The sequence below is a fragment of the Hyla sarda genome, chromosome 2, assembly GCF_029499605.1.
Source record: "Hyla sarda isolate aHylSar1 chromosome 2, aHylSar1.hap1, whole genome shotgun sequence".
In the NCBI taxonomy this organism is placed as follows: Eukaryota; Metazoa; Chordata; class Amphibia; order Anura; family Hylidae; genus Hyla; species Hyla sarda.
In genome coordinates, this window is record NC_079190.1 from 431,269,879 (window position 1) to 431,285,144 (window position 15,266).

The 15,266-nt window shown below is 41.0% G+C and overlaps 1 protein-coding gene across 4 annotated transcripts in view; it reads left to right on the plus strand.

The window, feature by feature from the left end:
* RAB34 (RAB34, member RAS oncogene family) overlaps window positions 1-12,737 on the plus strand; it is a 55,583-nt gene extending 42,846 nt beyond the window's left edge. For all 4 annotated transcript variants that reach the window (XM_056559089.1, XM_056559088.1, XM_056559091.1 and 1 more), the window contains exons 7-11: window positions 2,946-2,997; window positions 5,603-5,684; window positions 6,987-7,077; window positions 9,206-9,313; window positions 10,593-12,737. In XM_056559089.1, the coding sequence (XP_056415064.1) occupies window positions 2,946-2,997; window positions 5,603-5,684; window positions 6,987-7,077; window positions 9,206-9,313; window positions 10,593-10,660 (401 nt within the window). In that variant the 3' untranslated portion in view covers window positions 10,661-12,737. The remainder of the gene's footprint in view (window positions 1-2,945; window positions 2,998-5,602; window positions 5,685-6,986; window positions 7,078-9,205; window positions 9,314-10,592) is intronic.
* The last annotated feature ends 2,529 nt before the right edge of the window (window positions 12,738-15,266 follow it).

A 15,266-nucleotide genomic window follows, 5' to 3' on the forward strand; every position in this document is an offset into this window, starting at 1 on the left:
AAATCCAACTACATAAATTCTTTAGCATAAAAGGGAATAAAACATCAGATGACCCTGTGAGAGAGGGTGAAAGACCCTGCACAATAGGACCATTAGGTTTTATTCCTGCAAGTGGCCTTAATGATGAGGAAATATCACATATTAGAATGCTAGCCGAATTAGCAGATCCACAGACAGAAGACATTGATATAGCAGTACCAACCCTCGGCTATTCCAGGTTTAATAGCGGACGTCAATCTACCTTTAACCCTTCAGTTCCTCCTGGATCACCTCTAGACTTATTTACACAATCTGTTACACAGGATCTGAAATGCCTTATTTATCCAGCTCCACTTAAAAATTTGACTAGAGAAGAACAGAAGATGTTAACCTGGCTCTCTCAACAGAGAAACTTAAAAGTAACAAGAGCCGATAAGGGCGGTTCGATCGTCGTAATGTCATCATCTCAATACGAAGGAGAAGCCAAGCGACAGCTGTCAGATCGCACTACTTATGAAAAAGTGTTAACAGATCCAACAAGAAGGGTCATGGATACGCTTCGATCTTTTCTTCGTCGAGCCGTTGAAATGGGAGTCTTAAATCACTCTACTGCAGAACGGTTGATACCCGTCGCACCTAAGAAACCTAAATGGTATATTTTGCCGAAGATTCATAAGTCGCGGACCGACCCCCCCGGACGACCTATCGTCGCGGGGATCGGCTCCGCGACTGAATATCTGTCAAAATATATAGAGTGGCTATTACGGCCCCTTCTACCCTCCATTCCTTCATACTTAAAAGATTCCGGCGACGTCCTTCAATATCTACATAAAGTCACCTGGACTAACTATTACCATCTTACTAGTATAGACGTTGAGAGCCTGTACACTCGCATCCCTATCGGTGCGGGTGTACAGGCTGTCAGGTTCTTCCTCAGTCAAGCAGGGAAATCTCCTACTTTCATTAATTTCATATCTGAAGCAATAACCATTATTCTAGAGAATAATTATTTCCAATATGAGAACCAGTGGTTCCGCCAAAGGACAGGAACTGCAATGGGTACTTCGGTCTCCTGTACTTTCGCGAACATCTTTCTTGCAGTATTCGAACATAAATATATATTCTCAACTAACAACACCTATGTTAGCAACATTAAAGGATACAAGCGTTATATAGACGACGTGCTACTCCTATGGGAAGGATCCGAGGACCACTTTAATAGTTTTGTTAGCTATCTAAACACTAACACAATGAACATGCGGTTTACATCCGTCTTCTGTCAAAGTCATCTGGACTATCTTGATATCAGGATCATTAAAACACCTCAAGGCCTGCACACAGAAGGCTATAGAAAAGAAATAGCCCGTAACAGTCTACTTCATTTTAAGAGTTCACACCCTGCACACACTAAGCGTGCTATTCCCTTTAGTCAATTCTTGCGTCTAAAAAGGCTAAATAGTGAACATGACTCTTATCTAGCGCAAGCAGAAGATCTAAAAAAACGTTTGTTGGCTCGCGGATACCCTGTTAATATCATTCAGACAGCGTTCAATAAAGTTGAAGAAATTAACAGAAATGATTTGATACAGTACAAAAGATCTAAGAAAAACACGAATCAAGATACAGCACGTAGATTTACTTTTTCATTTAAGAATACTCAAATGAACGATGTCATAAATTCCACCATCAGACGCCATTGGCATATATTATCTACTGATGAAGACCTGAGACAAGTCACAGCTCTATGTCCGTTAATTACCTACCGGAAGAATCAAACTATTGGTGAGAAACTCAAACAACATACTTCACCCCTTAATGAATCTTGGTTACAGAACCTTTCTCCAGTAGGTAACCATCGCTGCGGATCCTGCAAATTTTGCAAATTCAACACAGGAGCCAAACATCTCACCCTCGGTGGCTATTCTATTTCTGTTAGACAATTAATCACATGTAAAACCACCTTTGTCGTCTATTACATAATCTGCCCTTGTCACAGATACTACATAGGAAAAACCAAGAGACAACTCTGTGCTAGGTTTCGCGAACATAAATACACGCTCTCTAAAGGAACAGGTCCCCCACGTTTAGCGAAACATCTGCACGAAATGCACAACAACGATGCAGATGTTTTGCGTTTTGGTGGAATTGAAAAAATTCCAGTCCTTAACCAAGGAGGAGATAGAGAGAATATTCTTCTCCAATGTGAAGCACGTTATATCCTCAGATGTAACGCTCAGGACCCGGCTGGGCTGAATGAGCGGCTCGACATGTCTCCCTTCTTAAGTTAATTACACTAGTCTTTATCTGCACCTTACTATATTAAGATATTCAATTATACACATTTCTGTTTTTCTACCTTCTTTATTATCATTTGTTCAATCACTATTTACCTATTATTTTGTCCACTTTTTGGGTCTAGCAACTTGCCGCTATTGAAGTCTATACTTTTATTATAGTTAACACTATTTATGTATAGTTCACATCAATAGCTCTCTTTTCTATTATCTGACAATGGAGCCTATTTCCCTCTTTCTCTTTTGCTTTTCCGGACCTTCCTTTTTGATCCACACGTTTACCCATAGTTTACATGTTTCTATGGTTACTCCCGTTACCCACGGACTTCCATAAAAGGGCAACGCTATGACGTGAACGTTGAGGCCGGAAGAAGGACGTTCCTACGTCCGAAACAGCCGGCGTAGCCTCTGAGCGCCCCTTACCGTCTTCGTCTATGCCGTGGTGATCCCGGACCTTGGGCCTGCAGCTGTTTACCCGCGGTGAGTGCACGCTACCTCTTTTTCATTGTAATTTACAAATCTGTTTAACTTTCTGGAGCCAGTTGATATATATATATAAAGTTTTTTCCTGGATAACCCCTTTAATAAATGTGTCCTACTGCATCATTACCAGTATTTAGTAGGTTCATTTTTCTTAACTGTATGCTAACATAATTTTTTTCTGTGTTTCAGCCATAGTTATAGTCTTTGATCTGACAGACATTTCCTCATTAGATCATACTAGGTAAGTAAATTCCTATTTAAGTGGCACACCGCCAGGGAGAGCTGACATTATGGACATCATGAAAACATGGTGTGAAAAGAGCCTAACACAAAAATAAACTTTTTCCTATAAAATATGATTCTGTGCAAATATACTAGAACGCTGTGGAATTTTTCTGCATGGAAACTGACCTGGGGTTTGGACTTTGAAATCCGTGTCAAATTCTGTAGCAGATTTTTTACCATGGTCTTTACCCCATCAGTGTTTGGGGTTAAATAGGCATTGAATCCACAGCAAAATCCTTGAAAGACATGTAGATTTTACTGTGGATTTGTGGTGGAAAAATGTATCAGATGTTGACTTACCCAGTACAAAAGTAATTACATATTGTTTGAGTTGTTATCTAGACATTATGTGGCAATATTAACCCTTTCTTACATCTTCCATTTAAGTATGGAATGCTTGGAGCTTGCTCAGAGTTTACTGTAGATGACTTTGGTGCGGTGGCTGGCATCAGAGTTAAAGAGGGTTATCCAGGAGTCAAAAAACAGAGATAATTAATTTCAAAGACCGCTCCCTGTCTGTCTCCAGGTTGGGTGTGGTTCTGCAGCTCAGTTCCATTTAAGTGAATGGGGCCAAGTTGTAATACCACACTCAAAGTGGAGACAGACAAGGAATGGTCTTTGAAAGAAGCATTCTGATTGGTTGCTATGGGCAACTAGTCAACTTTTCCTCTGCACAGGTTTTGATAAATCTCCCCCATGGTGTTCCCTCTGTCAATCGGTCAACCCCACAAGGAGATTGGGGGATGGCTTATCTTTGCCTGGAAAACCCAATTAAAGTTTAGCTGTTGTTTTTGATAACTTTTCAGGATAAGCTTTTCTGCGTGTTCATGAGGGGCAGGACTATTTATGGCCATTATATAACTTGTATATGGCATTTCTCTCCAGTTTTCTCCATCTCTAATCTTCAGTTGTCCCTGAACTAGTAGGTGTAGACCAGCTTCTGTGGTGTCTTAATATATTGCATACACACAAGAGGGGGTCCTCCTCCCTATATTTCTATAGAACACCCTCAGAATGAGCAGCAGCATTATAAAAAAGTGTAAGCTGAGAATCCAGCAGTTTGGAAAGATGTAATAGTCACAGTAAACTTGTGTAGTCTCATTGCAGTTCCTACAGCTTCTGTCACTATGGACAATAGGTCTATGGAGAGGGGAAGGGAGAGAAGGGATATGGACATGTATGGGCAGCATGTGATCATCCATTGCTTGTTCTGTTGAATAGGGCCCACACATCACTGACCCCTAATGTAAATAATATAGTACCTCAGAAGGTGGCTGTCCTATCTTACACTTTGAGTTAGTATAAAGTTTGTAGAGGCCCTGCCATTTAAGGGGCCTTGCTAGGTTAGCAGATCCATTCCCCAGACAGGCGCCTGGGCTATGGGAAAAAGCTGCAGCAGTATAAGCCTATATAATGTAAATGGACAGGGCATATGGAAGAGTTTTGAGTGGTACACTAAGCTATTTACAAAAAAATGGAGCTACTCAAATAGTTAGAGAAAAATATATCAAAGCTTTACTGTACATAAATGACAATACATTTAAAACCGCAGGATTAATAAGGAGGAAATCAGCACAGAAAGGCAGCAATCCTGGGACATGATAATTATAACACCGTAGTAAAAAGTATTGAGCAAAGGGGAAAGGTATATAACATAACTACTGGGGTGTATATAAATTTAGCACGAACCAAGTAGAAGAGCGTGCTGGGCAGAGGAAAAGGTGCGAGTGCAAAAGCCCAATATCCTGAATCTAGATCACCGTAGTGCAAAGAACCATAAAACAAACACACTACAATGCTTGCCGAGTACTAGAGTATCCTAGAGGTACACTAAGCGCCAATAGATCTTATGTTATTTGGAATCTCCATGATGTCTATGCTTATCAGTTGGAAAGTAGGTTTATGCGCCAGGTCACCATGAAATCCTGGTTTTATGTGGAAATAAACGCTAAGCCAGCAATGTGAGGATTAAATTGCTCACATTGAGGGACATTTATCAATGTTCGCTTATGTATTCCTTTTTTTTAGTAATTTTTTCCTTACTTTTTTTTTGCTTATGTGCGACGTATTTATCAACTGGTTTCAGCCTGTTGATAATTTTCTTTCACGTAAGCAATTTTTCCTTTTTTACTTTGGTAGTAGCTTTTTCTGCTCCATGTTTGAGCTGGAGTAAATTTAGTCAATTTTTAACCCTGTTGCGACTGTCGCAGTTAATAAATACCTGACTACCCGTAGTCCATTTTAAAATTATTACTACGTAGTTAATTTTTGGAAAACTTGCTTTTCTCGCTTTCCAGTCAAAATGTCGCACGAAAAATCGCGTAGTCGCAGTTGCGACAATTTTGCGACAATTATAGTAAAGAAAACCCGACTAAACCCGTTGATAAATGTCCATAATTGCTTTTAATTGCACCCAAACCAACCTGATACCTTGCATAGCACACATAACTTGTCACACTCTCTGGGAGCGCACTTCACTATCTAGCTACAGTATATATAGTCCGTATTTAACTAATATGGCTATTTAATCATTTATTATAATGGATATTTCTTTACTGCAGGCAGTGGCTTCAGGATGCTCTAAAGGAAAATGATCCTTCATCAGTTCTACTATTCTTGGTTGGCTCCAAGAAAGATCTCTCGGTAAGTAATGTCTTACAACTGCATAACTTATACTAGAGATGAGTGAACTTACAGTAAATTCGATTCGTCACGAACTTCTCGGCTCGGCAGTTGATGACTTATCCTGCATAAATTAGTTCAGCTTTCAGGTGCTCCGGTGGGCTGGAAAAGGTGGATACAGTCCTAAGAAAGTTTCTCCTAGGACTGTATCCACCTTTTCCAGCCCACGGGAGCACCTGAAAGCTGAACTCATTTATGCAGGATAAGTCATCAACTGCCGAGCCGAGAAGTTCGTGACGAATCGAATTTACTGTAAGTTCGCTCATCTCTAACTTATACAACAGAGCGTTGCTCAGATCTAGTTATCTTGCTCTCAGGAAACCCCAAAGTTGTGCTTTGATGAATTCCCATACAGGTAATATCTACAGTATATCTACAGTATCTACAGTATATACAGTATATATATCTACAGTATATACTTGTGACGTCATAGCCCCGCCCCCTCTTGATGTCACACCCCGCCACCTAAATGCTAGTCTATGGGAGGGGCATAACAGCTGTCACGCCCCCTCCCATAGACTTGCATTTAAGGGGTGGGGTGTGACATGAGGGGGCGGGGCTATGATGTCACAAGCTCCCAGCACCAACTCCAGTGTTCGGAACAGTTTGTTCCAAATGTTGAGCAGCGCAGTACCCCTTTAAGGAAATCATCAAAACATGACTTTTTAAGTTTCCTTGAGAAACAGTGCAGCAGAATACTTAATATAGGGTACTGACACATTTTGGAATTTATATTTAGACTCAACAATTATAATCATTTTATAATTTAAGATATAAAGGGTGCAGAGTTTCTGCATTATATAAAGTTATATGGCCACTGGCCTTTGGAAAAACCTTTTGACATATCCTAGTTGACACGCCCCCTCCCATAGACATGAATGGAGGGGGCGTGGCATGATGGCACAAGGGTGTGTAGCTGTGACGTCACGACCACTGCCGCAGGAACCCCGCATTAATTAATGTTTATGCCACTGTGTAAAGCTGTCTGTGTATGTTAGATGGGAGTCTTATTAGACATACAAAAGTTTTTTCATATTGTTAAAATTAACAGGTTCCTGCAGAAGTGGTTGTCTTTTCCTCACCAGGCTCAGCCTGACTGATATGTCTGTCATCCATATTTGCAGTTAGAATAAGATGAACATAAGCACAGTGTTTTTTTTTTTTTTTTTCATGTTTTAACATTTTATTTACTGGCTCTAGAAACTATTTTACATTAACATTATTATCTAAATATCTGTTTATATTGGTTTTCCCTCCCTGTAGTCTCCATCTCAGTATGCTCTCATGGAACGGGACGCCTTGAAGGTGGCGAAGGAGATGCAGGCAGAATACTGGTCTGTGTCCTCCCTAACAGGTAGGTTAATAGTATCTTATCTAGCATCTCTTCTTATGAGAAAGGGCATTCTTAAGTCAAACACAAGACAGTTATAAGTAGTTATAATTTGTGATAAATGTGATTGGCTGAGGCAGCACCCCAACCCATCAGCTCTACACTGAACTCGACTGTCTGCTCAGCTCTGCCCAGCAGCTTGCAAAGGGAGCAGAAATATTCAGCACTATGAACTGATGGCATCATGACTCTACAGTCTAGCTCAGCTCAAAGGGAAAAGGAACTGGGAAATATTCAGCTCCATACATTGTGAGGTCCCACCTGAATTTCCTGACTTTTTTTTTTCTACCAGGCTGCTGCAGGTGACAGTTTGCTAGCAGGGCTAAAGGCAAGATGGCTGCTTATTATTAAGAAGTATATTTAAAAAAGTCATTTAAATAGGCTAATCTATAATACATTTTTATCACTAATGAAAGCTACCATGTAAGACATAATGGCCCTCATTTACTAAGAGTGTTGTGTAGTTCTCTTTGTGGGTTTTAATTCCCTCAATTTTTTTTCCACTCTATTTATTAAGGTTTCCCTACATTTTGCTTCTTTTTTTTTTTTTTACACCTGCTCTGATTTGTCGGGTTTTCCTCAGCTCAAATCCCCCACATTTTCTGTGGAAACCTTAATAAATATTTGGGGTTTTTGTGAAAATGTCAGGGAAACGCCCCTTTTCCCGACGGTCACACACGCTTTTCAGGTTTTCCCATTAAAATGGAGAGCTGGTTGGGTTTTTTTCAATTCTGGTGCAAATTCTGACAAAACATGTTGGGTTTACAATAGTAAATCAGGGCCAATGTGATTTGAGTATTTGTACTCCACATGGTTAAAAAGAAAAAAAATGGTGAATGTTACCATTCAGATTGTTAATAATTTACACTTGGAAAGTCTTGATGGGGACTGTGGAATTTTTTAAATCAACATTCAGAGGAAGTTAATCATTTTCCTGAGGTTTGTTGTTACTTTTTTATCATCTATTAGATCATACTTCTAAACCTCTCTCTACTGGGGTCTCACCAGTCAGAACATGACTATGTCTGGATGCCACCAGTAACCAAAGCCCATGCAGAAAATAAAAATGATCTCAATTTATCTCCCTGACCCAGTATTCAGAGAAAGGCCTGAACAGCATAGGAGCGCTTCCTGACTTAATATTATCATCAACTGGTGGCAGGTCATGAAGAGGCCCACTTCACAGAAACACAGCAGCACAAAAAATTATCTATAGGTAGAAGTAGTAGGAGTTGGCACTTGTCACCTTGGCGTGGTGCTCGTGGACAGGTAGACAATAGGTAAGTAGAAGAAATCCCGGCACACACAATCTTGATGCAAATCACCTGATCTGTTGATGAAGGCCATGAGGTGGCCAAAACACGTCCTGTGAGCTGCTGTATCACTATGTATGCTTGTGAATAAACACTTCAGGTGATTTGCATCAAGATTATGTGTGCCGGGATTTCTTCTACTTACCAAAAAATGATCTGTGGCTAACCACTGCTATATTTCATTATGACATATAGGTGGGTGTATATAGGACTGTTTATGGCTGAAGAAATTGGATTTCTTGCGGCTGTCAGGGCACAGTCACTACTACCGGTACTTTTGGGTTGCAGTATGACCTCATTTACTTACCATAACTGCAATGTAGCACAATCAATGGCATGTAGTCTTAGCCTAAATCAGCTGATCAGTGGGGTTGGCAAGACTGAGATCCCTACTGATCTGGCATTGGTGACCTATCCTACGGATACTATTACAATCCCCCAAAACATTTTAAGTCTTTGGTCCGCATCAGCGAGATGACAACTGTACAATTGTACAGACAACTGTACAATTGTACAGTTGTCATCAAGACAAAGCGCAATTGTTACATTCTACTCTCTTTATACAATAATTTTGAGCGTGCCCACCACTGGCTGCTTAAAGAACACACAAATGTACTGTATATACACACATTTACACACTTTATTGCGAGCATGGACATTAAGGTCCAGCATTCAGGTCCATCAACATCAAATTACAGTATTTTCTTACAATGTTCATTTGCTCTAAAAAAAAAAGTGTCAAATTCGAATTTACTTAAATACATTATATGTTCTTCCAGGAGAAAACGTGAAGGAATTCTTTTTCAGGGTGGCATCTTTAACATTTGAGTCCAGTGTACTAGCTGAATTGGAGAAAACCAACGCTCGTAGGATAGGTGACGTAGTGAGTAAGTATGACTGGTCAGCTGGTGCTCACTTCATTGATAGCAGGGACTATGTACAGATTTATGCCTCATACCTTATCTTCCATCAATATGAAGATAAACATTGTAAAGTAATTTATACTTAATCATTGTAATGTAAGTACAGGACTTCATGCTTATGACCATATAAAGGGTCATTCCAAAGACCTATTTACTCCAATATAAGTCGCCTTTAAAGTATCCAGAAAAGATCATGTGATCCCCTGCCTCTTCCCTTTCTCCATGACTGTAACATGTGCAGGGAAAGAAAGGAGAGAGCAGCGTGATACTGAGGGATAAAGCCAGTGAGCACAAATGTGGTACTGCTTACCGGAGATGGTTGTGCAAAAACAAGCACAACTTTGGACAGAGTATGAAGTAATTGGCTGCAGCCTTCACACTGGAGCGTAACGATATGTCAGAATCTTCCTCCCAGTGTAGTGAGGGTAATCAGGCGCTGCCAACGGGCATCGCCTGATTACCCCACTACACTGGGAGGAAGTTTCTGACATATCATGTGCAACAGTTTTAATGGTCTGGAATACCACAAGGAGGAATGAAATAATGGAGCACTCACCCAGATTTGAAGTCTTGAAAGGGTAGATTTATTCCAGCAAAGGCATCACATTACACGACAAGGAGCAGGGTGTGGACATGAGGCAGGAGGTGGACGGACAGGTGGAGGAGCGACAATTGTTTCACGTGTAGCGCTCCATCAGTCTGGAGCATCAGCGTGAAACACAGCGTGAAACAATTGTATCTCCTCCACCTGTCCGTCTACCTCCTGCCTCATTTCCGCACCCCTACACCCTGCTCCTTGTCGTGTAATGTGATGCTTTTCTTGGAATAAATCTACCCTTTCAAGACTTCAAATCTGGGTGAGTGCTCCATTATTTCATTCCTCCTTGTGGTATTTCTATCCAATGTGAACTATTCCTTTTTCAATGTGAGCACCACCAGAAGTCGTCAAACACGAGCCATACAGCCATCTAATTTAGATTGTTTATTGTGATATCCGAATACATTTGAACTTTGCTATCTAAGTGACTCTGGTGCCAGTGTTGCTCTACTTTTTGGTGCTCATGAGTTTTAATGGTCTATAGAGCCTCTGACTTTTACAGAGTGTAATACATGATCCATAGTAGTCTGCCGCCTAACTGTACCTCCTTACACTTCGATACAAATACTTTTTTGTTGTTTTTTTGTCTATTTTTTGCTAGATTCAGCATCAGACTGATACAACATTATACAATTTTTTTTTCAGGAATAAACAGCAATGACAGCAACTTGTACCAAAATTCAAAGAAGAACAAGTCCAAGTGTTGTCAGTGACAAAGGACAGACATGTCAGACGATTGCACTGCAAAGCACCAAAAGTGTTGCATAGACATGGAAAAAGAATCCTATTACTTATAAATGTAAGCTCCTGGTGCCCTGCTCTGTTCTAGGAGGCTATCCAGGGCCCCTTTAGAGTATTGATGGATATCACAGGTACATTGATAAATTGCATGCTGCCAGAGGGTGAATTGTAGTGCATTGCAGGGCAAAGTGCTATAATTCATTTTCTAAAATGATTTAGTTTGTAAAAATATAGTGTGTTGGCGTTTTCCATAATTCTTTTTTAGTTTTTGAATAATTATTATGATAAAAGGGAGAATTAAAAGGACAATATTCCTTTAGTTTCTATATACACCACAGAGAGAACACAGTTAAAACAGGTACTTAAAGGGGTACAGCACCCCTAGACATCTTATCCCCTATGAAAAGGATAAGGGATAAGATGTCTGATCACGGGGTCCGGCCGCTAAGACCCACCCCCCCCCGGCCAGGCATCCTGGTGTTCTGAACATTTATGTTCAGAACACCTGCTGTGCTAGGCTTTGGGCACGCCCCCTCAATTAATGTCTATCAGAGATATATGGAGGGGGCATGACGGCTGTGGCTGCTCGTAATCCAGCACGGAGCGGAGTTCACTCTGTACATGCAGATTACTGGGATGCCGGCCCAGAGATTGTGGGGGGTCCCAGCGCCCGGACCTCTGCGATCAGATATCTTTCCCCTATCCTTCGTATGGGGGATAAGATGTCTAGGCGCAGAGTACCCCTCTAATAAAAACTAAAAAGTTAAGCTATGTTCATGTACCTTTTTTGGCCATCTTTTGTACCAAAACATTAACAAACAATAATTTGGCCATTTTACAATTCAAAACTCTTAAAATCTTTTTATTATTTTTATTATTAATTTAAACGGAAATGCACACATTGTAATCTCTAACAGCCATTGTTTTCAGCCATATTTCAGGCAAAAGACTGCGGATTTTTGTGGATAAAAAGACTGGACCAAAAAAACTGTGTGAATATGGCCTTAAAGGGGGTATCCAGGGCTAGAAAAAAAATGATCTGGTTTTCTTAATGAAACAGTGCCATTGTTGTTCATGGTCTTTGTCTGGTGTTGCGGCTCAGCTCCATTCACGTGTACAGGACTGACCTAAATCACCAATACCAAACAAAGCCCAGAGATCACAGTGGAACTCTTTGTGAATGCAGAGGCTTCATTTTAACTTCTTTGCCCATTAAAAGGGGTACTGCGGTGGAAAAAAAATGTTTTCAAATCAATTGGTGCCAGAAAGGTAAACAGATTTTGTAAATTATTTCTATTAAAAAAAAATCTTAACCCTTCCAGTACTTATCAGCTGCTGTATACTACAGAGAAATTTACGGAAGTTCTTTCCAGTCTGACCACAGTGCTCTCTGCTGACACCTCTGTCCGTGGCAGCAACTGTTCAAAGCAGGAGAGGTTTTCTATAGGGATTTGCTTCTAATTTGGGCAGTTCCTGACACAGACAGAGGTGTCAGCAGGGAACACTGTGGTCAGACAGAAAAGAACTACACAGCTTTCTCTGTAGCATAGAGCAGCTGATAAGTACTGGAAAGATTAATATTTTGAAATAGAAGTCATTTACAAATCTGTTTAACTTTCTGGCACCAGTTGATACAAAAGCAAATTTGTTTTCCACTTGTTCCCACCGGAGTTCCCTTTTAATATATAAGAACAATGTAATTCTATTTGGACCAGCACTGCACATAGTTCCTTTAGGTGAAGGCCCCGTTTCAGCTGGGGTCCCCGTGACTGATAAACATGTTTAGGAGTCACCAGTAAACTGTGGGGGTGATGTGCAGTGCAGTGTAGTGTATTTTATGGCTATAATGTCCTTTAATCCTTACCCTGTGTGTAACAATATGCACATTATTTTATTATGTTTAAGAGAAAATGACAATGCAAATGTCTTTTATGACATAACCAAGAAATCATTGGGCACATTGCAATAAAATGTTTTTATGTAAAAGCTATTATATTTTTATGGAAACAACAAAAGATTTTGCTTTGAAATAAACCTTTTGCATTCATATGATAAAACTGGCTATGCTGTATTATGTAATGGTTTCTTCCATTTATTGCTTGATAAATGTGAAACATGTGAAACGTTCATAATCTGCAGGGGGTGTTACATAGTTGATATTGTGCAGGCACAGGAGCTGTGCACACTAACTCTTTAATGGTCGGGACCAAAGATAACTGAACCCTGCTGTCGACCACAATTTAATCGCTAAAGAGTTTGACAGTGAAGAGGGCTCTCATACATGCAGTGCATGCTATGGTTGGGAGTAGAGATGAGCGAATCGAAGCTGACGAACCCGAATTTGTTACGAATTTCAGGAAATATTCGATTCGCAACGAATGCGAATATTGCCGCGATTCTATTGCACAAATCACTTCATTAAACTCCATTTACTGCGGTGCAGGCTCCAGGGCATCTAAAATGGTGGATCCACATGTCGGTACATGGAGCAAGGAATGCTTGGAAGGCAGGAAGGGAAGTAGGCGGGATGACCCTGAATCACATGCCGGATGCAGCCTATCAGTAGCCAGTCACCCCTGTGATGTCACAGCCCTATATAAATCGGCAGCCATAATTCCGGCCATAACGATATAGCGGTTTTCCCCGCGCACATCCCCGAGGATGCGCGCTGGGGAAACCGCTATATCATGTCCATCAATGTGACCGGGGACCAAAAAGGGCACCTTGGAGTTCCTTCAGAGTTCCAGGATTGTCTGTATACCACTTCTATATACGGTTTCTCTTATGGACAGCAATAAACACAGCCGTTAAGAGGTCTGCGCTCCTTCAGATGTTCCAATTTTTTCCGTGATCGGATTATCCGCTCCACTCTTCTATTGATGCACTGGACTCCGCCACTCAGAGTCCAGAGGAACCTGGATGCTGCGACCCCTCTCTAATCCCAAAGCTACTATAGGCGTTATGCTCTGAGCATAACACCCCAAGGTAAGGGACCATCCTGCTGGCCCATCTATCTATCTTATATACGATTATACCTGGTTTACCTGCACAAGGTGCACACCGTTTTCTATCTTTGTATCCTACTTATTCTGATTGGGTGACTGTTACTAGTGGGGTACCACAGGGGTCCGTCTTGGGTCCTGTTCTATTTAATATATTTATTAATGACCTTGTAAAGGGGTTGAATAGTAAAGTAACTAAAGTAACTTTGCAGATGATACTACACTCTGTAAAGCGGTAAACACAATAGAGGACAGTGCACTGTTACAAATGGATCTGGATAGGTTGGAGGTTTGGGCTGGGAAGTGGCAGATGAGGTTCAACACTGATAAATGTAAGGTGATGCACATGGGGAAGAAAAATCCGGGCTGGGATTATGTATTAAATGGGAGCACACTTGGGACGACTGACGTGGAAAAGGACTTGGGATTTTTAGTTAACAGTAAATTTAGCTGTAGTGACCAGTGTTGGGCAGCTGCTGCCAAGGCAAATAAAATCATGGGGTGCATCAATAGGGGCATAGATGCCCACGACAAGGAAAGAATTCTTCCGCTGTACAAATCACTAGTCAGACCACACATAGAATACTGTGTACAGTACTGGGCACCAGTGTACAAGAAAGATATAGGGGAGCTGGAGAGGGTTCATAGACGGGCAACCAGGGTAATTCAGGGAATGGGAGGACTACGGTACCCAGAAAGATTATCAGAATTAGGGTTATTTAGTTTAGAAAAAAGGCTTAGGGGAGACCTAATAACTATGTATAAATATATCAGGGGACAGTACAGAGTTCTCTCCCATGATCTATTTATACCCAGGACTGTATCTATAACAAGGGCGCATCCTCTACGTTTAGAGGAAAGAAGGTTTCTACACCAGCACAGACGGGGGGGTTCTTTACTGTAAGAGCAGTGAGACTGTGGAATGCTCTCACGGAAGAGGTGGTCATGGTGAACTCTGCAAAAGAGTTCAAAAGGGGTCTGGATACATTTTTGGAGAGTAAGAACATTGCTGGTTATGTATATTAGATTTATAGGGACAGAACGTTGATCCAGATATTTATTCTGACTGCCATATTTGGAGTCGGGAAGGAATTTTTACCTCTAGTATGAGGGTTTTTTTTGCCTTCCTCTGGCTTAACTCCGTAGGGACTCATTAGGGATATAGGTTGAACTTGATGGACTCTGGTCTTTTTTCAACCTTATGAACTATGTTCCAAAAATATGTTTAAGGGTACTGTAGCGCATTTTTCTGCCCTCATACCGCATACGTACATCTAAGTAGTGTACTATTTTGTACCTGTTAATCTGTCAAGGGCCTAAACACTGTGAAAGCACAGACAAAAGTAATCACCGGCTGATGTTCTAGACAAACTGTATTAAGCGTAGTAAGGCATATTGTACTCCCCTCATATACGCAATAAGTATGTCAGGCAGAGAAGTGCCAGGACGTGCACAGAGGAGTGACAGAGGCCTAAATTCATCAGGCGCAGGCAGAGGTCGCAGCAAGAGGTCCGAGCTCCCGGTGTCAGCTAGCAGTCGTGTAGTGACCAGCAACCATGATTGATGGGTTTACTCG